The sequence below is a fragment of the Ambystoma mexicanum genome, chromosome 3q (genome assembly GCF_040938575.1).
Source record: "Ambystoma mexicanum isolate Mex_15411 chromosome 3q, UKY_AmexF1_1, whole genome shotgun sequence".
In the NCBI taxonomy this organism is placed as follows: domain Eukaryota; kingdom Metazoa; phylum Chordata; class Amphibia; order Caudata; family Ambystomatidae; genus Ambystoma; species Ambystoma mexicanum.
Genome location: NC_090926.1, coordinates 1,111,381,479 through 1,111,408,738, shown reverse-complemented (window position 1 = coordinate 1,111,408,738; position 27,260 = coordinate 1,111,381,479). Strand labels below are relative to the sequence as shown.

The 27,260-nt window shown below is 47.5% G+C and overlaps 1 protein-coding gene across 1 annotated transcript in view; it reads left to right on the top strand.

Moving 5' to 3' along the window:
- LOC138447652 (neurogenic locus notch homolog protein 3-like) overlaps nt 1-27,260 on the top strand; it is a 536,025-nt gene that overhangs the window by 224,490 nt on the left and 284,275 nt on the right. The window contains exon 9 of the mRNA XM_069603876.1: nt 23,044-23,157. Within this exon, the coding sequence (XP_069459977.1) occupies nt 23,044-23,157 (114 nt within the window). The remainder of the gene's footprint in view (nt 1-23,043; nt 23,158-27,260) is intronic.

Here is a 27,260-nt window from a genome sequence, read left to right as displayed (position 1 = left end):
AACAGAACCCAGAAGAAGCAGCCCCATTGGAAGGAAACGCGCCGAACGCAACCATAACTGGAACAAAATCTGTACGAAAAATCCCTATACCTCACACCTTCGCGACAACTGCGGAACAAAGACGCCTGAACACAGAAACCTTGAGACAGGCAAAGAATTTCCCAAAACACCCAGAAAAAAGATGGGAACATTCAACAAGAGTGAGAGGGCTCCAACCCCACCACCCCTTACATCACAAGAACAGAGGGGCACCATTGATTTCCACAACATCCCACACAATACGACGAAGCGCCGACAACCAGCAATGCTATCTCCGACCCAACAGTCGGACTCGATGAAGAAGCCATCGCTGACCTTCTACAGAGCAGCGTCCCAGCAGAAACACCATGACTGATCAGCCCTGTTACCAACCTATTGGATCGATTCAATGAAGAAGCAGCCGTCGCCGTTCATCCTACCAACACCGATGTGGAAACGCCACGACCAGACAACTACAAACTTGAACAACGAATAACCACTAAACAAAATCACACCCAGAGAATCCACTGTAACTTAATAAACGCAAGGTCTATGTCCAAACATTCAACAGAAATATACGACCTATCAGAAGGAGGCAAAGACATCCTATTTCTAACCGAAACATGGCTAGACGACAACTACAAGACCACCCTCAACAACTGCCTGCCTGAAGACTTCAAATGCATCCAAGCAAACGAGAAATCCAAAAGAGGTGGGGGGGACTAGCGATCATCCACAAGGAACAATTGGCCATCAAATTGGAAGGTCCTATAAACATCGATAAATGCGAATCCTTAATACTATGGCTATCAGTAAACCCCAAAACTAACCTGAAATTCATACTGATATACAAACCACCAACCTACGATGCAACTTTCATAGATGCATTCACGGAAGCAATCGCCATCCTAGCCATCAAGTACAATCACCTGATCATCCTCAGAGACTTCAACATCTGGTTCGACGAAGAAACCACAACCACACAAAAATCCTTAACCGCCCAACTAACAGCCATGAACCTACAACAACTAGTCAAAGGAGCAACACTCAGTAGGGCACACACTCGACGCAATCTTCTCCAACAAGGATCTCATCACCACGGCACCCCCCAATTCAAATACTCTGGAGCGACCACTTCATCATTCCATTCATAATCGCAACGGCCGGTCCAACAAAAAAGCAACAAGAAAAAACACAGATCATGATGAAAAGGAACTGGAGAACCATAAACTCAAACCCAACCGAGCTCCTAGAACTCAGCAAACCACAAGCAACAACCATGGAAGAAGCAGACCTAGACAAAAAAGTTGCCCTGCTCCACACCTGGATCGGAACAACTCTAGACAACATCGCCAAAGAAAAGCCCTTCACCCCATCACGTAAGAAAAACAGCAAAATGGTTCACCCCACTACTGAAAAGAAAAAAAACAAACTAGAAACTGCAGTGGTGGTGGTGGTGTTGTCGGTCCTCCATTCAAACAAATTGAAATTCTTGCAACAGATCTGCTCATATAAAAAGGAAATACAAAAAGCAAAGAGGAAACATTACGACAACCGAATCTTCATAGCACCAAACGCACAAAAAGAACTCTTCAAAATCATAAACGAAATTAAAAAACCACCGGGCTGCAACAAAACGCCAATTCCATCGATGAAACTTTGTGATGACCTAGGAGACCACTTCAAAAACAAAATAACCTCCATCCAACACACCATACAAAACAGTCCAAGCAATCACAGCCCAATCCCCAGCGACTCCGACGAAGAACACCCAAACAAGCTACGAAGCTTCCCAGAAATATCAGTTGAGGATTTCGTCAAACTGGTAAACCAAAGCAACAAATCCGGCTCTCCTGAAGACCCTTGCCCCCCGGACATATACAAAACAATTCTCAAACAAGGAATCTCCATGGAATACCAAAGGAATCTCCTCAACCTCTCAATCTTAACAGGTAAAGTACCACAGGCCTTCAAATCAGCATACATCAAGTCGCTAATCAAAGACACAACAGGAAACGTAGAGGACTTATCCAACTACAGACCCATCTCCAATATACCCTACATAGCCAAATTGCTAGAAACGTACGTCTACAAAATAACCCAAGAATTCATAGAAGAGCACTGCCTACTAGACCAGGCACAAGTAGGTTTCAGACCAATGAGAGGAACAGAATCCGCTCTCGTCTATATATGGGACGACCTAAAAACGAACGCAGACTCGGATAACAGCACCGCCCTGATTCTCCTTGATCTCTCCGCAGCTTTTGACACTGTCAACCACGACATCCTCATAGAGATTAGAAGGACTAGGGATAACGGACACCGCCCTACTATGGATCAAATCCTTCCTAACAAACAGAACCGAAACCGTATGGATGAAACCTTTTAAATCCAAACCTAGAGACTCCATGTGCGGAGTACCACAAGGATCATCCTTCTCGCCGCTTCTATTCAACATCTGCATGTACATATTAATCAAACTCATCAGAAAACACGTCCTCGCATGCTACAACTATGCCGACGATACTCCAATAATCTTCAACATACAAGACACCCGAGATGAAAACACACTAGAGAATTGCCTTCGTGAGATATTCATCTGGATGAAACTCAACCACCTCAAAATAAACCCAGGCAAAACAGAGATGATTGTTTCAAAAAAAGGGAGGAGACATCGGCTATATCCCCTGGCCAAGAGAGCTTGGCACCACACCAGCACCATCAACTGTAAAAAACCTAGGGGTCCTGACGGATAACAACCTCGTCCTAGAGCCACAAGTAAACTCTCTACTCAAATGTTTCTTCCTCCTGCGAGCAGCAAAAAGAATCCTACCATTCCTGTCGTTCGCCAACAAAACACTGATCATCATCGCTCTGATCATGTCCAGAGTAGACTACGCCAAGAGCCAATACCTGGGCATGCCCGAACGATTTCTAAGAAAAACTACAAAGCATACAAAATGCAGCAGCCAGACTCCTCTTGAAGGTACCCAGAAGAGAACACATCACACCCGTGCTAAAAATACTACACTGGCTACCAGTAAAACAGCAAATAAAGTTCAAGTCCAGGTGCATCACGCACAGAGTAATACACAAACAAGGCGCAGAATTCCTTAGCGATAAACTACGCCTACATCAACCGACAAGAACACTGAGATCAAGCACCGACATCTGCCTGGAACCAAAACTCTAACAGAAGAAAACTCTGAGGATCCTCTTTCTCTCAACAGGCACCGAAAACCTGGAATGACCTACCTAAGAATATAGGGAACACAACAAACCACCTAGCATTCAGGAAACTCCTCAAATCATGGCTCTTCACAGCGTAACAGCAACGCACAAGAATTGCCACCCCACTAAAGCTACAATGAAAGTAACACCAACCCCGGCCACTCTCAAACGGACAAACACTGAACCCAAAGAACCGACAACATGACAGACCATAAGCTATCATGGGAAATAGCCACAAAAGGAGACCTCCTGAGACTGATCACATACTCTGACGAAAGCAGTCTCACCCACTCCCCTCAGACGGACCATATCCAAACCAGCAGACGCATTTAGATAAAAAGCTTGAGAGGAGTCCGCTACACCAACCCAGCACCCAAGGAGAAGAATAGACACCCTACCCAGATTAATCAATCCATCAGCATTAGAAAACCTACAGAGCTGGCTAGAATAGAACGGCGAGGAGCAATCTTAACATCTACAAAGCGTGTTAGAACAGCACAGGGAGTGCCCCACATAAACCAAACCCTGCCAGGCGTAGCCCTTTTGCACAACCCGATTTAAATTGGGAGGACTGGCGAGTGCCACACTCGGACAGATTTCTGAACTTCTGTTAACCTTCATGCAAACAAACTATCAAAAAACTCAGCATTTCTGCAGACTTATCTCGCTCAAAAATCTCACACCACCATCTCTCGCACAACAACCCGCACGCACTTCACAACACCGTAACAACACATAAGCAACACCAACAGCACACGAGGACTGACATTGATCCAATACTAGCACCGAAGCTCAGTACCCGGTCTATACCGAGTTGAAGCTGCCAACAGAACACCACTCCTCTCACTATCCTACTCCCGCTTCACCTACTAACCCATCCTACCTTCTCATTTGCAGATCCGCCAGAGCGCCTGGGGACCAACTCCGTTGGTGACGGTGCGCGTTACAAATACCTTTAACATTTAACATAATTTACTAATTTACTACAATAGCGCCTGTTGTGACATTTGCAACTTTGTCTCTTTAATAACGTACTCAACATTTTGATTCCCTCTAATGTAGTGTAGCTCATTGCTTTGAAGACATTTTTTATCTGGGAATCAAAACTGGTGTTTTTGGGTACCCTCCAACTCTGCTGCTGATCGAAGGACTTCACATAAGCATGGTGAAATATTTCTTGAAGGAAAAATGATTGAGCGAAGACCTTCATATTGCACCGATTTACCAATAAACCTATGCAGTTTTTGTTGCGTTCTGCTGTCAAATGCATATTACTCACCTTACAGCTTCATGTAACATAGATTGATAATTAGCAGCCCATATCTTAATTTGTAAACTTTCCACGTCAGGCCCAATTAGCCGAATAGTAGTTTGTCTTCTGTGCGCATGGGCATTTACATTTCTGGCATACCAGAATCTAGTTTTCCATGGCGCCTTTTCATCCAGTTTTCGTGAGACTTCATCAGAGTGATGAGAGTTGGTCTGGCAAGACGCCCACCCTGAATCCTCAATCCTGGTAGGCCTCTTTTCCTGGGTGGTAGACTGCCAGGGACCTAGACCCTTGCTTGGAATATTAATATACCAGCTTGGAATTCAATTTGTGGGAATTGCTGCAGAGGATAACAGCTTTTTGTTTCCTTGCTACCCCATATTGGGTCTGAAACTATCCCTCATTCATGTCGGTTCTTTGAGCTATTGAAATTCTACTTCAGGAAAAGACTCTCATCCTTCCTTTTAGTGCACTTGGGTTGAACGAGGAACACAGGTTTTTTATTTTTACTAAACGATGTTGTATTTCATTGTTGTGCGAACGTGTGCCTCTGCACTGATTAGATCTCCAGACACAATGTTCAGGACGCCAGGTCCTGAGCAAGTGCAACTGTCCCAAAGAAGCAATCTGCTAAATCGAGGCAAGACTTGCAAAGCAATGGATAGTTGCGCACTTCCTCTGTTTACACCATGCCAACACTGCATAAACCACTGTTTATGCCCATCTTAATTTGGCGTAAAGTAACAAATTCCATACGTTTTGTCTTAATTTATATCGGGGACCTGTGCCTTTGTTGACCCGGGATTGGTGTCTCGGGATTGGTTATCAAAAAAGGACGAGTGGTTTCCTCACAGGCAGTCGGATGTTGATACAAGAGTTATGGACTGTTACAAAGCAGTATTAACAAGATACTTCTTAGATTGCCCGGTTAAGTTTTGGGTAAAACACATTAACTGGAACAGTTTTAAAGTGGATTGTATGCCTCATTGTACGCATTATACACACAATGCGATATTGCAATCACTCGTCACCTTTCTACATGATGAAATGAGCAAACCTGCCTTTGGGTGCGTTTTCCATTTTCTTTCAACATGTATGTTCGCTCAAAAGTTGTTCAATTGTTTGGTAGCTAATCCACATCAAGTGGAATAGATTATGCCCGATTTTAGATTTATCATAGAGGATCTTTAAATATTGATTAATTTCCACTGAGCTCTGCATACTGACACATCACAGGTTGAGACATATTCTGCATACATGTTAACCTTCCCACCAATCGCTCATTATCCTTGGGTTCACATCTAAAATGGCAGTGTATATGTTGCCATCGAAAAACCTGCTCTGTGACTGGAAACAAGAATGTGCAAAAGCTTATTGCAAAGGAATGGTGTGTTTGGATAAATGAGAAGGAAACCATGCTGGATTATTAAGAGGTCATTGCAGCAGACGCCAGAAAGCTATAGCAAGACTGCAAGCCTTTGAAGTATATGTGGGGTTTGTATGTAGTGTAGCTCCCATCTAGGTCCGGGGCTACTCATGGAAGGCCCAACACCTACACCGAAAAGGAACTTAGGCCCAGGCACACCACTAGTTCAACTGTGGTTTATTATAGGAAAAGCAAACTGGGATCAGCACAAGGAAAAACTCCTGGCACATCAGTGATCTCTGGCTTGCAGGCCAGTTTTGATGGAATACAGCATCATAAGGACGTCACAACCTGGGCCCCTCTCAAGGAAACCTATTGAACAATTCAATTGGGCGTCGAGTGGTAGTCCACCTATAGCAACACCTTTACATGTTAGTTCACTGGTTCTCCCATGCAAGTTGCCAGGCCTGGCTCATCCCATTATTACTACATCTAAATGTTGCAGTGTGTCTGGTCTGATCATTGGTTCTTGCCCCTTGCTACCCACCACTAGGGTCCTGAACTGTGATTGGCTAGAGCGGTCGCCCCATGCCTGGGATCCAAATTGGTTCTCGGCTCGAAGTGTACCTTCTCAAGGTAATGAGAACGATGTGTCTGCATTGTAACATATGTGCACCACCAAAGACTGAGTGCCCGTCCATATCATGCAACGTTCGGCTTCTTCTGTAACGACTTTGTTGCAGCTTCTGTCTGGCTGCGTGAGAAATCTCCTCTTTCCCAGTTTCTAGTTTTGGTTCATTATCAGCTTGTAATGTGCTCAGACCAGGTTTTGGGCTTCTGGAGTTCTGAATTACTGATTTATTTGCATTTACTGTGCCGGTTTTGTTCAGGGAATGGAATGTCACTCATTTCTTGGTGGCTTTGGTGTTGGGAACAATTCTGAGAAATGTGCTTATTTCCTCTACCCAAGAGACCCCCAGCAACGTTGCTGGATTTTGAGGACTTGATTTTTCTTAACCCGGAGAGAATGAGACCCCGTTTCCCACTCTCTCGTATTTTAATGTGTGTTTTTTTAAGTATGTCTTTTGGTTATGGAGTTTGACAAACTCCATAGGCATAATCTTTTACATTGTCACACAGCACCTTCAGTGCAGTGGCACAGGGAAGTCGTTCAGATTTTCCAAAGGTTTTAATACCTTCTCTTGGATAAACTACTGTTTCCAAGAGCAGTAAAGGTAAATTGACTTTACTTTCATTTGTAACTTTCTAGACCCAGCACACACTATCTTATAATAGGGTGGCGGGTGGGTACTTGGTATCCCCTTTGTCTAGCTTCTCATGTAACATTTTTGTTACTCTTTCCTCGATGAATGGCTGGTGGCAGTGGTTTACTTTTAACTACCGTGGTGTGCATTTTACTGCTGGCTACGTTCGAAGCTGCAGTAAAGCACCCAAGGGTGCCATTTTTGTCAAAATGGCCCAGTCGTCTTTTTTCGTGTCTTCTTGGAAAGGTGGTACTTGATATTTACTCTGTGCGCCAAGCCAGGTTTAGTCACTTTGTTCGCTTTACCTTCGGCGGGATTCACAAGTGAAGCCCACCTCTGGCTCAAGGTTGTCTGGTGGGGGCAGGAAGTGAGGGAGGTGCTCAAAACTGTGCTTCGTCTCCTAGGAGACCCAAATGCACTCTGCAGTTATTGGCCGGCTGACTGTTGGGCAAGTACAGCCGCCCTGCTGGGTGACTGACAGCTAGGCTGGAATGAATGGGAGAAACCTGAATAAAAGGCGAGGTTTTTGGCTTGGAAGGCAGTCAAACACAGGACGAAGGAACTGAAGAAGAACTTGAAGAGGACGCCTGCTGCAACTCCTGGACCGTTGGTTTGCCCGGTGAAGCCCTGCTGCTGTGCTGAAACTTCAAATTGTATCGACAGAGGAGCCCCTGCAAGGACGACTTCTCCCTTAGAGTTGAATGGTGCCACCAACTCAAAAGTAAGCCACCTGGACATTCTCTGAGCTGTTTTTTTTCCAGAGTTGCTGCTGGAAACCGAAAGCGAGGGAGAGAAGTACCAGATTGTGTTTCTTTTAAGTTGGCCAAAAGCTCCAGGAAGATCCTCTGGACTCCCAGGAAGCAGGACTGACCGAGCCTAAGCCACCTCAACAGAGTTCTGGACCCCAGATGCAGGGAAAGCCCATCTCGACCGCCAGAAACCACGGTGTTGCTATTTGCTGTAGACTCCAGGAGCTTAAACACTGAAGTGCCACTTGTTTGAAGATTGCTGGTTGCGGTCGGTAACCATCCCACTGCAGGAGTCCCCAGAAGTCATCCCTCTTGTCCCCACGACTGAGGCACAGGAATACCAGGATCTGCAGAGCTGCACAGGAACAGAAGTCCTCTGCTGCATTTTTCTTCAACCTAAATGTATTGTACAGTCTAAGAGAATTTACCTCTTGCCGTGTAACTGCACTTGTTCTCTGCTGGTGAGATTTGTTGTGGTTGCTCTGTAGAGTTGCTGACAGCTTCTTTACTTAACAAGCCTAAACAGCTTGTGGCCCTACTTCGAATTATTCTTTCTACAAAGACTTTTAAAACATTGCAAGACTTTTACCTACCTCTGAGAAGTGCTTCAGTTTCACCTAGACTTTTGCTAAAATTGACTTCGATTTAGCCTAGCTCCCTGAATGAATTCTTCCCTCTGTGAATGTGTTTGGTCTTCCTTCCAGGAAAGGGTTAACTAACTTTGCATTGGGGGGTTTACAAAAGTACTTACCTGCTTTGAGAAATTTGTGAGATCTCTTGTTGTGTCATAATAACCTTTCTCTTTGACAAACTCTTAACTCTGATCCTAAATGCAACAGTGATATATTAATGTCACCAGCACCCTAACTATTGAATTCACCTGAGGGTGTAGGTAGTGTCTGTGGGCCATCCCAAAAGGGTACTTACTGATTTAGAAATATTAAGAGTGTGTATTTTTTAAGTGTATTTGAGTGTTACTGTTATATTGCTCCCTTCTGAAGAAGGCTTACTCAAACTGACTGTTAAATTAATAATAGTTTAGTCAAGAAACCTTGTGTGCAAGTGTTTATTTGAATACTTATCACTGTGACTCTGCAACTCCCCTACAGCTCTCATTGACCCCTCCTGAGATAAGACTGGCTGCTCAAAACGCTACCAACTGTGTAGTGCAGACTTCTACTGTAGGTTGGGTTCCTATTGCCAAGAGGTCAGGGTTGTTGGAGTGCACCCAAAGGGTACTGAATACAATCTTGCCTAATAATTGGCAGCAGGCCCCGTCACACACGCTTGCTCCTCTGAGCTTTAATTTGCTCAGCTTGACTCCATCCGAGGGTCTGTGGCCAGTTTGTAATTTTCCAAGCCATAAAATGGTTTCTACATCGTGCTATTCTATATTCTCCATATGTTAGTCGTACATGGTTCTGTCAGGCCCTGTAGGTGCTCTTGCAGTGCCATAGGGTTGATTTGCGTATAAGCCTCTGCAAGCTGGTTCAGGATCTTTGCTTCTTGCGGTTTCTGCGTTGCTGCGAATTAAGCTAAAGACAGAATTACAAAGTAAAGGCAGTATGTACGTGTGTCTGTCTTACTTACAGAACTGTACGGATGTGTTCATGTACTTTGGTGTGTCCCGATGAACAGATGGCACATGTTTCATGTCTAACACTGCTATGTCGTCATGTCTCCAGCGACGTCATGCATGGCTTCTTGGCACTTTAGTCGAGACTGTCAATGGAGGTGTCTTTGGTCGCGTCTTGAGGTTCCTCATCCACTTTGGGCAATGTTTGCACTGCTCCTGGGCTATAGGGTTGACTGAGTGGGTACCTCTCAACATACTTGTCTATTATGGGAGCACTGGGGATCGGTCCGAAATGGTACGAATGCTTATGGTTCCTTTGTTTTCTTTTTCTGGTTCTTGTCTTGTGGGAGGGGAGGCAGGGGTGAGATTCCACCCTCCATCTTCAGTAGTGTGTGGTCTATTTTTTACGTATTTGAATACTGAAATCACAATGGTCCTCCTTCCATCAGCTGCCATATTGATTAGCTTTAGAGCTGGAATGTATTTAATGAAACTGAAACCTGTGTTGCCACCGAATCATAATATCTGGTCCTTATTATATCATAAGAAATAATGAGAAGAAAGGGAACAAACCTTTTCCTAGCCTGGGAAAACAAACCAATGAAACTTCAGATTACATCCAGTACATTGAGAGCTCTAGGACCTTACTACATGCCTTGGCTTTCCTCGCGATCTCCTTCCCCACAAAACCATCTCAACTCTGACTGTTCCACTCTTGCTCAAGGCCTCAATTAAATCAGCAGTCCCAAAAGTACCATCAGGGAAATAACTGCAGTAATTTTAAATGAATGCAGCATATCTTTTAAGCTAACCACTCTACCAGGATTGACAGAGCATCTCCCACACCCAACACTACTCTATATTTAACATGTAGCCCTCCAAAACTGCCTTGGAACCAAATAACTTGTGCTATCTCACCATATGTATCCAATCCGTTCTCTAAGTTTCTCCAGAAGACACTCCATATAAGATGGACTAACACACATCCGTTCTTGCACAAAGCTCTTCGCTTTGCCCAAATCTCCTTCTATTATCCCCACTCTTGCATCCTCAGTTTTACTCACTATTCCTCATGCAGACGAAGGTTTAAAGCACCCTGGGTTGGGGCACAATATGCCATGGACGTGGATCAGGCGCTCTGAAACAACTACGATTGTGATTTGGTGCAGTATAAAAGCAGAATAACGTAATTTGTACAAGTAGTAAAAGCTTTTGAGGACTGAGCTTTCCTCAAGTAACCACGTCTCTTTGAAATCAGTCTTGTTTAAAATTGTCTAGCGTGTCAATTAAAGTTGGTACAGAAGGCTTTAATTTTAACAGTCAAGCAGACGCTGTTGGAATGAGGCAAAAGAACACTGTTGGAAACACAAGTGCGCTTTGGAAATTAGAGTGGGCTACCATCTGCAGGTTTAGCAGATCACTCAACTTGCATGTTTTTGGTGGTTGTCATCTGCCATGTGTTAGGCAAGTTTGGAGGCAGTAACCCTGTGGGAGACTACAATTACAAGTATACAAAACAATTGCACTCAAGGTTTTCTAGTAAAATAGATATTTAATGGTCAGTTTTAAGTAAGCCTTCTTTAAAAAGGGCAATATGCAACAATAAAAATACACTTCATAACACCTCCTCAGATTTAAGATAAGCAAGTAGATACCCTTTTGGGATGTCTTGCTGTTACTCACCACTCCGAAATAGAACCAAGATGTGGAGGAGTGCCCTTGGAGATGATGGTGGTACAAGAATCGATATTCAGCCTTCCATCCCAGCTCCCCTGAGTACAAGACTCAGGCTTCCTCAAAGAGGGGCTCTTTTCTACAATGTACCTCTCTGCTGTTTCAGTTGGGACAGACAGAGGTGTCAATTGAATAAAAGAGCGGGTAGAACACACACCGCCAATACCAATGCTGCAAGGAATACAAAGATATTAGACAGTGTTGAAATTAACCAAGTAATCAGAACAGTTATATTCTACGGGAAACTACCTAGGTAAGTATTGGAGTGGAGCTTCCCCGGGATGGATCTACAAAAGATATGAATAAACACAGTGGGATAATCTAAAGAGCCTTCCTAAAGTATCAATCCACCTAAATATCGAACCAATAATAACTAACCTGAATAAGGAGATCTTGAGGAAAGTAGTCCATGAAACAGAAGGCAACGAAAGGAGAAAATAACAAACAGGAATGTTAGTATAGGGAAGTAGCCCCCAACGGCACGAGGGTCGCACTAGTGCCGGGTTGGTGCAGTTTCAGCAGAACGTTTATATGCACTTAAGTTCACAATAGTCACTCAATGTCCCAGAATCCAACAAAAGTCAAATATCCAAACAAGGTCGTGGAGAGAAATAATAGCAGAGACGGTATTTGTCAATGATAAGTATGTACCTGAGCACATACGCATCCAGAGTAAGCGTAGAAAGTTCCAAATTGCTGACAACAAGGCTTTGTGGTTCAGCGCTCAGAAGCGGCTAACTGGAATGTAGTACCGCAAGAGACAGCAGGAAGCCGAATCCAATAACGTTCCGAGTCAAAAGCCAGACGAGCACGACAGGAATAAAGGAGGAGGCAAACCAATCCAGAAGTCAGGCAAGGGTCAAAACCAGGAAAGCAGATGAGGAATTTGTGTGGAGGAGACACGAAGTAGTAACGGACGTAACCGCTGTAGCTTGTAACGTTAATTGGCAGCAACGAGCCCCTTGAAAGACAGTGGTTTTAAAGCCGTATGGGGGCGTGTCTTGCCGTATGTCTTCCATGTACAGGACGTGTCAGCTGACACGGAGTCCGTCGTAGTTTGTACAGGCGCCATGGCAACCTGTATCTGGTCCAGAGGAGCTTGAAAAGAAGTCGTATTCTGCAGGGAAGACTGCAGGGAAGCCCGAAGTGTAACACTTGCACACATACACCTGGAGGTGACTTCAATTATCAGGACAATTTTTGGCATTGATATAACACCTTTTGTACTTAATGCAATACTGAGGTGTGGAAAAGGTTAGGGACGGAAAAGGTTTATTCTCGGAGCATGTGAATACTTTTCAATCTCCCAATGAAGTCTAGAATAGATCTTTCCCAGCAATACAAATTACACGTATGTACCACTTATGAGGGACAGTTAGAACCAAGGTCAATGAGTCAGAAGAGTCTATAGGGAGCCAGGACAGCCAAAGTAAATTTGAACAATATCTATGGAGCCGAGGCACTTCTTTAGATCGCACAACAGTCTTGCACAATGTTTTTAGAGTTTGTATCAAAAAAATCGCTGTTGGGCCACAACCTGTAAGGCTTATGAAGGGCAGAGCTGGAATCAACTCTGCATAAAGCAGCTACTGCAAGTATCCAGTGAGAACAAGCAAGCTACAGACACAAGAGGTAAGTACCGCTTCGTCCACACAGTACCTTAGGTTGGAAGAAGAGGATCCAGCTGGCTTCTGTTTTGGTTGCAGTCTTGCAGATCCTGGGTTCCTGGGCCTCAGTTGTGGGGACAAGCGGAAGGATGTCTGGAAGACTCCTGCACTGCAGTTTGAAGGTCGGCAGTGGCTACGGGCTCTTTCCAAATCAGCAGCACTACGTGGTTTCAGCTACCGGTCAATAGCACCACAGTGGTTTTTGGACCCTTGAAGGGATTCCCTTGTTTCTGGAGTCCAGCACTCTGGTGAGGTGTGTCAGGCTGGGGTATGTTACGGAGAATTATAATTTCTGTGCGAATTCCCTTCAACCTTCGAGACCCCCAGCTCCTTTGCTGGACTTTAGGACTTTTAATTTTTATCCTTGAGTGAGTGAGACTCTTTTCTCACACTGATTTGGACTCTGTTTCTATGTGTTTGGGAGTCAGACAAGCTCCATAGAGATCACCTTTTTGCATTGCGACACACACCACCTTCGGTGCAGTGTCTGAGAAGTCCTTTGGATTTCTCATAAGGTTTAAATGCCTTCTCTTGGGTAAACTGTTCCCAAGAGTAGTGAAGTGAAATGGACTTTACTTACCTGTTTTTCCTATGTAGGTCCAGTACACCCCATCTTATGTGGAAGTACTGGGGGTTACTTAGTAGCCCCTTTGTCTACTTACTCGGGTAACATTTGTTACCCTCACTACATTTAATGGCTGGTGGCAGTGGTTTAATGTTCATACCATTGTGCGTTTTTACTGCAGGCTGAATACTCAGCTGCAGTATTGCAGCCATGGGTGCCCATTTTGTCAAAATGGCCCGGTTGTCTTTTTTTGCAATTTCTTGCTTGTGAGGTCTTTATTGGGTTTTACTCTGCACACCAAACCAGGTTTAACCCTTTTGTTTTTGTCTTTGGAACCCACCTCTGGGTCCAGTGTGTCTGGCAAGGAAGGAAGCGAGGGAGGTGCCCCAAACTCCCTGTATTTCTTCTTGGTTACCAGAATGCACACAGTACTGATTGGCTGGCTGCTGTCCTTGCAGGACACCTCCCTCCTGTGTGAGTGACAGCTGTGCATGAATGGAAGAAACCGCATAAAAGTGGAGGTCTCTTGAACAGAAGGCTGTCTCGACCACTTCAAGAAGAGAAGCTTGCTGTAACCTCCTGGACCCTTGAAGTGCCCGGTGAAGCCCTGCTGCAGTACTGAAGCTGCAATTTTGTATCGACTAAAGAAGCCCAGAACTGACCATTCTTCCCTTGGGTTGGTGGGACCAACTGTCCCCAAGACGAACTGTGCTGGAATCCCTCTTCCTGCTGGTTGTAGTTCCTTGCTGCTGCTGGAACAGAGTGCTAGGGGTCAGGAACACCAGAAACCAGTGCATCGTCTTTAAGCCTTCCTCTGAGCTCCTGCAAGATCCTAAAGACCCTCCCGAATGAGGACGATTAAAGCATGTGCCACCTCAACAGAGTGCTGGACTGCAGAAGCAATGGGGGCCCTTCAAGTGTCCAAGAACTGCAGTGGTGCTATTGACCGGTAGCTGAAACCATGAAGTGCCACCAAATTGGCAAGAGCCCGTAGCCGCCAACCTTTGAACTGTAGTGCAGGAGTCTTCCATACGTCCTCCCCAGGACCTGCAAGACTGCAACCTGAACAGAAGCCAACTGGATCCTCTTCTTCCAACCCAAGGTACTGTCTTCTTGACTAAAGGGGCACTTACCTTTTTTGGTCTAACTCGTTTGTTCTTACTGCAGACTTACAGTAGCTGCTTTTTATGCAGAGTTGCTTGCAGCTTTGCCCTTCACAAGCCTAACCGCTTGTGACGCTACAGTGATCTTTTTCGACAAACTCTCTAATTTATAACATGGTGCAAGACTTTAGTGCGATCCGAAGAGGTGCCTCAGCTTCCTAGACATTCAATTGACTTTGGCTGTCCTGGCTCCCTGCAGACTCTTCTGACTCATTGACTTTGGTTTTAACTGTCCCTCATAGGTGGTGCATAAGTTTAACTTGTGTTGCTGGGAAAGGTCTAACCTAGACTTCATTGGAAAGTATTCACATGCTCTGTGAACCTGTTAAACTTTTTCCTTCCCTAACCTTTTCCTTTTCCACAACCTCAGTATTGCATTAAGTGATATATCAATGTCCACAGTGTCCTAGTAATTGAAGTTCCCTCGGGGTGTAGGAAGTATGTCTGTGACATCCCAAAAGGGTATCAACTTAACTTAAATCTGAGGAAGTGTTATGAAGTGTATTTTTATGGTTGCATGTTGCCCTTTCTAAAGAAGGCTTATGTAAAACCAGCTGTTAAATAATTATTTTACCTGAAAACCTTGAGTAGAAGTGTTATTTGAATACTTGTAATTGTGAACTTCAGTGTTGCATCTCTACAGCGCACATCTACCCCTCTTGAGATAAGTCTGGCTGCTCAGTCACTCTACCAACTTGTGTAGTACAGACCTATAGCAATAGGTGGGCTACCTATTATCAAGAACACGAGGCTAATGTAGTCTCCCACAGGGTTACTGTATACAATCTTGCCTAACAGTTCTGCTTCGGGAGGGTCCTCTGGATCTTCCTGGAGCTTGAGTCAGTCTTAAAGATGCACTCGATTCTGGGTTTCCTGACCCCTTGCACTCGGTTCCAGCAGCAGGAAAGAAGTACAGCCAACAGGGAGAAGTTTTCCAACAAAAGTTCGTCTTGGGGTTAGTTGCTCCCATTGGGCCCACTAACCCAATGGGAGAAGTCATCCGTTCTGGGCTTCTCTAATTGATACAAAATTGGTGCTTCAGCACTGCAACAGGGCTTCACTGGGCAGTACAACTGTCTAGGACAGTGCAGCAAGCTTCTCTTCCAAATTCCTTCAGATGCTTCGTGAGTGGTAGACTCTGCCTTCAGTCAAAGAAACCTCACCTTATATAGGTTTCTCCCATGCATTTTCAGCCTAGCTGCACTCAGACAGCAGGGTGATTGCCCTCCAAGGACAGACAGCTAATCACCTTTTGAGTGCATTCCTGTAACCAAGGAGACTGAGCACAGGGAGTTTCGGGAAGTTCCCTCGCTTCCTGCCAGACACGCTGGAGCCAGAGGTGGGCTTCACCAGTGAATCCCGCACAAAGACCAAATGAAATAAGTGAGCAAACCTGCTTTGGTGCACAGAGTACATCTCAAGAATGACCTTGCAAGCAAGAAATGGCGAAAAAAGACCAGGGCCATTTTGACAAAAATAGGCACCCATGGGTGCAATAATGCAGCTGAGGATTCAGCCTGCGGTAGAAACACAGAACGGTAGGAAAATTACACCACTGCCACCAGCCATTAAACGTAGTGAGGGTGAATATGTTACATGAGAAGGTAGTCAAAGGGGATACTAAGTAACTGCTCGGCACTCCACATAGGATGGTGTGTGCTGGGTCTACAAAGAGAAAAAGTAAGTAAAGTAAATTTCCCTTTACTACTCTTAAATAGTTTATCCAAGAGAAGGTATTTTAATCTTGGAGAAATCCAAAAGACTTCTCTGTGACACTGCACTGAATACAAAAAGATGATGCCTATGGAGTTTGAGAGACTCCAAAACCAAAAGAAACGCAGGGTTCAAATCAAAGAAGAATAAATGAGGGAGTGGGGGAAAAAGGTCTCGCTCACTCTAGGATAAAAATTTTAAGTTCTTAAGTCCAGCAAAAGAGCTGGGGGTCTCTAAGGTAGAAGGGAATTAACACAGAAATGACAATTCTCCTTAACACGGAGAAAATGGGGTGAATTTTGGGACTCGTACCAGAACCTGCAGGCACCTCTGTGTTTTCACACATCGGACAGTACAGGTAGTTTTTCAATACATTTTTCATTTTGTGATAATTTCCAGATTAACTGGTCTCACAACCATACTAAGCCCTCACTGTGGCATCTGTCCCCAGTCATCGTTGGTGAGTCGCGTATTTAGGGTGAGGGGACAGAGACTGACCCTTATTGCTCTGAGTTATACTTAAGACACAATGGGACACTTTGCGCTGTGCCCAGAGTGTATAGTTCGAAGGGATTGGTGCCTCCGACATATTCCACATCTACAACAGGTAATCACCACAGCTGTGCTGCTTCGGAAAATGTCCTGCGTTGATGACGTCGATACGCTGTCCTTAAGGGCCTCCGTCGAGCCGACATCACCAGATGTTATAAGTGGGACGCCCGTAGCCTCAGTTCCGTTTTTTCCGCGAACATGTTCCCTTCGGAGATCTCGATGCGCCTCAGGTTCTTCTGATTCTATTGGTTCTATCAAACTTGGTTTGGGAAATTATCATGTCTTCTACCCCGCGGTCGGGATTCAAGAAGTGTCGGGACTGCGGTTCCAAGATGTCACTTACGAACCCGCACGATGTCTGCCTCTGGTGCCTCGGCGAGGACCACGCCACCGATGACTGTGACGAATGCCAGTCTTTGACGTCAAAGGCCTTGAAGGAGCGAAAGAAGCGGTTGGTAGGTAGGGTTTCCAAGCACCGGAAGTCAAAATACGCTGGGCTTTCGACCGACGATTCGAGGGGCGACTCTCCGCATCATTGGCGTAAATCCAGGGGGTCTCGGTCTTGGAGTGGTTCCCGCCATTGCTCTGCCTCTTCGAGGCACTCTCGGAAGTGCCATCACCGGTCGCATTCCTCGTCCGAGGACTCCGCCAGATGGCGGGTAGCTTGTCCTACCAAGCATTCCTCTCCTGCGGAATGGGACGCATCTCGTAAGGAAATGTTGGTGGTTTTCGAGTCGCAGGGCTCCGTTCTGTCCGCGCCTTCGAGAGAAGCCGGCAAGGAACGTGCTAGGGCCACCATTCGCACGCCTTCTGGCTCGGGCGGTCGGCGCGATCACCGGGAACCTTCAAGGTCCTGGTCCCTCAAGGTAGAACGCTCTAGCCATGGCTGCTCCAGCTCCAGGTCCTCGACGCCTTCCAGACCGGTAGAGCCTGTGATGTCTGATAAGAAGATATCGACGCAGTGGCGCCATGTCCGTCGAGGGACTCTTGAGGCTCTGCCTCCGAGGAAGTCATCGGCACCGAGGCCGTTACGCTCAGGGCACCGCCCTCGAGGTCTGTGTCGAAGCCATCGGCGCCACACTAGACGTCGACGCCAATTTCGGCGACGCCTGTATTTGAGCCTTTTTCTGTGCCATCTTCCAGCCTCTGGATTACATCTCTGAGGTGGATCAAGAGTCTGAGGAAGGTGAGGTTCCTGATGACCTGTTATCTGGTCATAGCCAGTTGGAAGACCTACGTCAGTCTTTGCACAATGCCAGTGGTCTTGATACCTCCCCGGAGGTTGAGTTTGGCAGGCCTGAGCCTGGTACGCATGCTGAATCTTCATACAGGTGACTCATGTCGAGGGTGACGGAGTACTTGGGGGTGGTCTGCGCCACCAGTGGATTTTATGCAGGATGACTTGACGGATATCCTTGACCAAGGTCCACCCACTGACCCGGTGCTGCCATTTCATATGGCTTTACAGAGAAGGGTGGCAGCTGCTTGGACTGCTCCGGAGAGTATCCCGGCTGTAAGCAAGTTGTTGCTGAAAAAATATCGTCCAGCCAGTAGCGGCCCTTGCTACTTGACTACGCACCCTACTCTGGAGAGTTTGGTGGTGCAGGCGGCTCCAGCCTCAGCAAAGCAGGTGTCGTACCCAACCATCCCTCCTGATAGGGACGACAAACGTTTTGATGGCTGGGCGAAGAAAGTGTTTTCTTCAGGGGGTATGGCTTTACAGGCAGCCAACTCCGTGTGTGCCTTAGCACGTTTCACTCACACTCTGTGGAATTTGGCGGATGAACATATTCCCAAAGGGAAGGAACGGGATGGTTTTCTTGCCCTCGTTAAGGATGGCAAGGATGCCATGTTTGAATCCGTTCAGTCGGGTCTGGACATGGCAGACGTGTCAGCCGGTCCATGGCGGCGAGCACCGTGATGCACAGATTTGCGTGGTTGCAGAAGTCGGGGTTTGCTCCCGACGTACAAGCCTGGCTTCTCAACATGCCCTTTGATGGTGTCCATCTTTTTGGCAGCAAGGCTGACCAGAGCCTTGAGGTTGTAGACCTCTAAAGCTGCAGCAAATTCGTTGAGCGCTGCAGTTCGCCAACCTCTGCCTTTTTGTCCTAGGGGACAGCAATGGAGGCCAGGTTCCTTTCGATCGAGGGGATCTGCAAGTCAAAGGGGCCACCGTAGGAGTACCAGAGGTGGAAAACAAGGTACTCGAGGTGCCAAGTCCGCTCGGGCGGTTGCCTCTTTGCCCTCAGGCACTGCCACAGCTGCTTCAGCTCAGTCATTAGGCCATGTGCCATTGTTTGCCGGTTGGGGGAAGGCTGGCGCAGCATCTTGTAGAATGGCGTGCCATTACTTCAGATGTGTGGGTTCTGGAGATCATAGCCCACGGCTACTGTCTTCCTTTCCGGCAGAGGTCTCATGACAATTCACCACGGAATGTCTTTGAGTCCGGATCCGCTCCTTGCGCAGGAAATCAAATCCCTGCTGGAGAAAGGTGCCATAGAACTGGTGCCTGTAGCGGAGAGGAACGAGGGATGGTATTCCCCATATTTTTTGATCCCGAAAAAAGACGGGGGGGGGGGGGATTGAGACCCATCAGGGACTTGCGTGGTTTGAACAAGCTCCCCAGGAAGGACAAGTTCAGTTTACTCTCTCTCAAGTCCTCCAGGCCCTTCAACTTTAGGACTGGTTGGTGTATCTCTATCTCAAGGCCGCTTACTTTGATGTACCGATTCATCCCAAGCAGTACCTGAGGTTCGCGGTTGGCGACTCGCATTTTCAGTTCCGGGTCCTGCCGTTCAGATTGACCTCCGCCCGAGGGTCTTCACCAAGCTCATGGTGGTGGTGGCAGTGTATCTCAGGAAAGGGGAGATTCACATCTACTCCTACCTGGACGATTGGTTGATCAGGGTGCGCTCTTCGAGCAAGTCCTGGATCATCGGTCAGTCACCTGCCACTCCCTTCACAGGCTGGGCATCTCCCTCAACTTAAAGAAGTCCCACTTGACACCTACCCAGCGGCTCCAGTACATCAGAGCAGTGCTTGACACATCCCTGGGGCTGTTTTTTCCTCCCCAGGCGAGGGCTCATCACATTCTGCAGATGGTGAACAAGTTTCAACATGCCCAGAGTCTCCCGCCGTTCGAGTTCTTGAGGTTGCTCGGCCTCATGGCATCCTGCATTCTCCTGGTGCCTGAGGCCAGGCTGCGGATGAGATCTTTGCAGTGGGCTCCCAAGATGCAGTGGTAACAGTCCTCCTTCAGGATGTCCGTTCCCGTTCAGGTGCCGCCCTCGGTCGCCCAGGATCTTCTGTGGTGGGCCGTCGAAGGCAATCTGATGAAGGAGGCTCCATTTTGGCTACCGTGGCCAGAGGTGACGATCTTGACGGACGCATCCCTCATGGGATGGGGATCTCATGCCAACGAGTTGACAGTCAACGGTCGTTGGTCTCCGTCAGAGCTGAGGGCCGTCAGGCTAGCCCTGAAGGCTTTTCTGCTGTCTGTGTGGGGGAAGACTGTCCTTATTCTGACAGACAATACAGTGGCCATGCACTACCTCAACAAAAAGGGGGGGCGTGCAGGGTCTCTCCCTCTGCGCAGAGAGGCGATGCAGCTCTGGTTCTGGGCCATCCAGCAGGAAATTCCGATCTCGGCAGTTCACCTGGCTGGAGACAAACGTGGCGGCGGACGCTCTGAGAAAGCAGAGCACGGTCTCTCGCGAGTGGGAGCTGGATCAGGAGATTCTCCTGGAGATCTTCGCCCTTTGGGGGACCCCACAAGTGGATCTCTTCGTCACCAGTGTCAACCGGAAGTGCGAAAGATTCTGCTCGCAGGAATTTCCTCCACAAGGAGCCTTGGGGGACGCGTTCGTGGTGGAGTGGTCCTTCCCACTGCTGTATGTGTTTCCTCCAGTCACCGTCCTTCTGCAAAGTGTTGTGGAGGGGAGGTTTGGTTCCTGAAAGATCCTTATTGCTCCAGCATGGGCCAGGAGAAAGTGGTACCCGGACCTTCTCGACATGTCCATCTGCTCTCCACACCATCTTCCCTACCGAGGCGATCTGCTCTCACGGGAGGGGGGAGGTCAGGTTCTCCATCCAGAGGTCAAGTCCCTCAACCTTCATGCTTGGCTTCTTTAATGTTGAGATATAAGGATTGGTTCCTCCCTGAAGACGTGATGGAGGTGTTGCTTTCGGCCAGAAGGCCTGCAACGAAGTCCCTGTACCGTTGCCGTTGGAGAAAGTTCTGCAACTGGTGCAGGGTTAAGATTGTGGATTCTTTTTCATGCGCCATTCCTGTGGTTCTGTCTTTTTTGCTTTTGTTAGCCCACAAGGGCCTGCAAGTGGGTACCATTAAAGGTTATCTGGCGGTTCTGTCCATATTTAAGTACTATTTAAGCACTCGTCTGAGGAGTGTCCGGTTGGGATTTGAACCTGGTTCTAAAATTCCTCATGGGAGCTCCGTTTGAGCCTTTACATTCTTGGCCTTTGAGACTGTTGACCTTAAACTGTATTTTTAGTTACTGTTACTTCCGTTCGCAGAGTGAGTGAGTTGCAGGCACTTTCCGGTAAGCCACCATTCAGTGTTCCATAAGGACAGGGTTGTCCTTAGGGTTCGTCCTTCTTTTCTTCCGAAAGTTGTGTCGGAATTTCAATTAAGCCAGAAGGTCATTCTTCCGGCGTTCTATCCTCCTCCGCATCCTGGTAAGGAAGAGGAGAGAGGCTCCACAGGTTGGATCCTAGGAGAGCTTTAAGTTTCTACATCTCACGCATGTCCCGGGTCAGAGTGGATGATCAGCTCTTTGTAGGATACGCTGGAAGGCGTTTGGGACAAGCTGTTACTAAACAGACTTTGTCTAGATGGATTATCTTGACAATTTCTGAATGTTACCGCTTGGCGGGTAAGGACCCTCCGGTAAGCTTACGGGCCCATTCTACTAGGGGCGTGGCTGCCTCTACTGCCCTGCAGAGGGGTGTTCCCATTTGTAACATTTGTGAAGCAGCCACATGGGGCTCTGTCCATACTTTTGTAAAACACTACTCCCTGGATTCTATCCATGGGCAAGATTTGGCCTTTGGCAAGGCGGTCCTCTATTCTGCAATTTAATTGGGCATTCTAAAATTCTAAATTCTTTTCCCACCTCCTTACGTGGGTACTGCTTTGGGAGTCTGTCATAGATGTGGAATACGTTGGAGGAACCAATCCCTTCGAAGAACAAGTTACTTTCTTACCTGGTAACGTTCTTTCGATGGGATGCTCCAACAACATATTCCACATCGCTCCCTCCCGATCTGCCCCTCTACAGAATTTCTTATGCGATTGCAGCTTTCGTTTCCGCAAGGCTTTCTGTAGTCTGGTGCCAAACGTTCTGGGGGTAAAAAACTACAACTGAGGCTACAGGCGTCGTGCGTCCTACTTATAACATCCGGTGATGTCGGTTTGACGGAGGCCCTCTAGGACAGCGTATCGACATCATCGATGCAGGACGCAGACGCCGAAAATTTTCCGAAGCAGCACAGCTATGGTTATTACCTGTCATAGATGTTAAATATGTCGTCGGAACATCCCATCGAAAGAACGTTACCGGGTAAGAAAGTAACTTGTTCTTCTAACGGAAACCACAATTATCTTATTTGTCTTGTTTCATAATTTTTCTTGTGCATGTAAACCGTGCACATCTTCAACTAGGTTGTAGCTTAATTACCGGTTTATGTGCACAAGAAAAATTCTTTTATGTTTTTAGAATAGAGTTCTATGAAACAGGACAAATACCATTGTGGTTCCTGTTAGAACTACACTCTGGGCACAGCACTGAGTGTCCCATTGTGTCTCTAAATTAAACTCTGAGAAATGGGGTCAGCCTCTTAACTCCCCTCACACTGGATTAGCAGCTCACCACCGATGTCTAGTAACAGATCCCACAGTGAGGGCTCAGTTTGTATGTTTGGAGGGCAAGTTAGTCTGGAAATGATCACAAAATAAATTGAGAAACTCTACCGGTACTGTCTGATGTGTGAAAATATTGGGGACTGTGCACAGGTTACACCCACCCTTGGTCCTTTGTGTGTTTACCTCTCAGAGAATACCTTGCCTGTGAGTGTTCCATAATGTTTTTTCACATGCTGCTTAGCTTCAACTCCAGCCATCTGCTTTGAATCTAACCTTTCTTCATTTGATTGCAGGGTTCACTGGCACTTACTGCGAGATCAATATGAACGAGTGTGACAGCAACCCGTGTGTGAATGGTGGAATCTGTAAGGATATTGTGAATGGCTTTACATGCACCTGCCCCTCTGGTAAGTTAACAAAATGGAGCCCACATGGTTTCAGTTAGTAGTACATTTGATCTCAAAAGCCAGGATCCTGTTATAGTTCAGTCTAAGGCCTTTGACCTGTAAATGTCATTTTTCTGACCTCGTTGTAATGCAAATATGTAAACTTAAATACTGTGTCGCCTTCACGCGGAGCTCCTCGAGAGACATTGTAACTCCTCGACCCCTGGTCATATTTTCTCTAATATTTATAATCCCTCCCTCGACGCGGTTGTAAGCTGTTCTCCGCCGAAAAGAATCTTCGACGGAGGGTCGAGCGGAAGAAATCCTTCGGCGCTGCCGAACACGTGGCCTGGCCTCGCAGGCCATATACAGTAGGGAGAGTGGGGTCGTGGGACATCTCTGGGTCTTTTCTGAGAATGCCTTTCCCTTTCCCCTTCCTTTCCCTTGGGGTGTGTATTGCGATTTATTGCCTCGGCTATGGAGAGGACACCGTTTAGGTTTTGCCCACTTTGTAAAGGCAAATTCACTTGGAAGGACAAGCACTCACGGTGTAACCGCTGCTTGCCCCTCGATCACAAGGAGGAAAGGTGCGCGGCGTGTCGGCTTCTTAAGCCTAAAACTCTAAAAGACCGAAGGGTTAAAAGGTGGGCGGCCTACGCGATGTCGAAGGCCGAAGGTTCACCCGCCGCTGCTACCACCGACAGTGACGAGGAACGCGATACCACGACCTCCGCTACGGAAGTCGAAACCCCCTCTAAGGAGCGCTTACGCGCTTCGTCGTCTGTCCCCGGCCCCGACGGGCTCGGCTCACGCCCTGCTTATGGGGATGAACACCCCGGCGACACAGACGCACACAAAGATCCACATAAGCACACAACCCACGGCTCTTCGTCGACAAAGTCGAAAAGACCTTCGGCGCCCAAGGAGACGCAGGTTCCACCGGCGGCCTCCTCGGACCGTTCGGGTTCGAAGCCCCTCTCGCAACCGCAGCCGCGACCTGCGACTGGACTTTCGGCAAACAAGGGCGCTGCCACCAAACCATCGGCCGGTGCGCATCAACAGAAAGCGCAGACCGCCGTAGAGCGTTCGATACCCATAGCGTCGAAAACTCAAGCTTCCGCCGACAAACGAGTCGCCGACAAGCGAGTCGCCGATAGCTTAGCAAGGATCGCTGTAGCCGACGCCCAAAAGCGTACGCCGAAGATTTCGTCGAGCGTTACGCATAAATTAAAGGATACGCCGAAAAAGCCCGAAGGGAAGCAGGGACTACCCCCTTCAGGCAGGGAGTCTCCCGACACACCAGAAGGTTTTTCGGAGGGCGATGGAACACTTTCCTCGACGCTTTGGGAGAGGTCGAGCCATTTCGAGTTAGATAACCCTATGTTTCCCCCGCCAGGCCGCTCTGGGGTACCCCATGAAACTATGGAAAGACTCCACCTCTGTATGGAGAGGATGGAAAAGTTCATGAGCACCCAGGCATCTCAAACACACAAGAGGACCAGAGAAGGGCCTCGGGAGGACCCCAGGGCCAAAAATCCGAGGCTAGTCGATCCCCAGCAGGACACAGCCTCAGACTTCCAAGATGTATATGACCTCACTGGGGAGGAGCAAGACTTCGAGGAAGAATATGATTTCATGGACAATGAAGAACAGAACCAGGAGGGATGTCTGGAAGACAGAACAGACATTATAGAAGAAGGCTTCGGGGTTAACCCAGAAGAGGGACCTTCACACCCCTGGCAATCACCATCAGTGTATTCCGACACTGATGTCATAAACCTAACTCCTCCGGACAATTCTCCAGTTAGGAACACGTCTCCAATTGACGATCAGCCAACGTTCAATGCACTGTTGCGCAGAGCAGCAGCGCATTTCGAACTCGACACCGGGGAACTCTCTCCAGAATTGGACTTTGTGGAAAGAGTGATTAAGGAAAAACCCCCGGTCAGCCAGACCATTCCACTCCTCGCTTCAGTGAAGAGAAGAATCATACCTTCGCTGTCCACTCCCGCTATGATCAGAGGGGTCAATCCACGGATTGAAAAACTTTTCACTCCTTCACCCTCAGACCCCCTCTACATTAGGGGACATTCCATTCCTGATTCCCTAGTGGTTTCTAATACTAGAAAGAGGGCAGGGGTACCACTTTCCACGAGTGAGGCACCCCCTGACAAGGAGGGCAAGAGGCTATATACCCTTGCAAAAAGGGTTACTTCCTCGGCTGCCTTCTCAGCAAGAATTGCCAACAACAATTCCTTGCTTGCAAGCTACGCAGACGCGCAGTGGGCCAAACTGCGAAAAGACGCCGAGGAAGCACCGGAGCCTTTACGTACGCGCCTACTGTCAACTATTGGCGAAGGAACCCAAGTGAACCAGAGCATTGTTAAAAACTCTCTGGACGCGGCAGAAACAGCAGGACGTTCCTTGGTACAAGGAATACTCCTAAAGCGCCATGTATGGCTGCGCAACTCAGGCTTTAAACCAGAGACACAGGCGTCTTTGATAAATAAACCTGTCGAGGACGCTAACCTCTTCGGAAAAGCGGTAGATGAAGCCCTAGAGATGGCTAAAAAAGAGTTCGACACTATCAAGACTCTCGACCAGATCTCTAAGCCCACTACCAGGCGCGGCTATGGCAACAAACGCTTTTTTCGTGGCCAACGCCAACACCAACAACAAAATCAACATCAGCAATACCCTGCCACCAATTACCAAACCAATAGTGGGCAGTACAGCCAAAGAGGACAACGCCGGGGCAAAGGGAGGGGTCGGGGATCCACCCCCAGAGGCTCCCAAGCCCCCAACAACTCCAAGTGACGCGAAGATTCGCGTCCCCTCCCATGCAACACCGGTCGGGGGCCGGATAACATCCTTTCTTCCTGCATGGGAGGAGATAACGTCAGACCGTTGGGTACTGTCCACCGTAGCCCACGGATACTGTATCGAATTCAACAGTTCCCCATCCTACAGACCCCCGAGGGGACGTCGCATGACACCGGAACATCTTGCCATCCTTCTCCAAGAAGTACTACAACTACTGGAAAAAGGAGCCATAGAGGTCGTGCCTCTATCTCAGGTAACGGAAGGTATTTATTCAGTGTACTTCCTTGTACCCAAAAAGGATCTAACCATGCGCCCTGTATTAGATCTGCGCCCAGCGAACAACTTTATCAAACCCCAAAAGTTTCGTATGGTACCCTTACAGGAAGTAATCCCACTGCTTTCTCAGGGAGATTACATGACAACATTGGACATGAAAGATGCATACTTTCATATTTTAATGTTGCCAGCGCACAGAAAATACCTCAGGTTCATGATAGAGGGCAAACACTACCAGTTCAAAGTGCTACCCTTCGGCATAGCATCAGCACCAAGGGTATTCACGAAGGTGCTGGCAGTGGCAGCGGCCCACCTGCGCAGGTTGTCCATCCCAGTTTACCCTTACCTCGACGACTGGCTCATAACAGGGGATTCTTACGAAACATGCTTCTCCAATACCCAAAAGACAGTAGACCTTTTGTTCCAGTTGGGCTTCTCCATCAACGAAAAGAAGTCCAGTTTAGACCCCAGTCAAATCAAACAATTCCTAGGGGCTCTAATTCAAACAAAGGACGGCCTCGTCTTCCCCTCCAAAGAGAGGGTCCAAAACATGCTGTTTCAAATCCCTCAATATGTAACCGGTCGAGAGGTGACGGTACGCAAAGCAATGCGCTTGCTAGGAATGATGGCGTCGTGTATTTATTTGGTACCTCACGCGCGCCTGCGCATGCGCCCAATGCAAGAGTGGCTCAACAGCCAGTGGTGTCAGGCCAGCGGACTATGGGAGGATCTAGTTGTGGTCTCGCAGGCCTTAGTTCTCTCGCTACGGTGGTGGACAAAGGAAAACATGGAAAAAGGGAAACCCTTTGCCACACCCGCGGCGGAAGCCACTCTAACCACAGACGCATCCCTCACAGGATGGGGGGCGCACCTATCCCATCAGACTGCTCACGGAGTGTGGACTCCGAACGTAGCATCCAAACACATAAATCTACTGGAGCTACTAGCTGTGTTCAAGGCACTAAGAGCCTTCCAGGAACACCTACAAGGCAAAACAGTAATGGTCCTTACAGACAGCACCACAG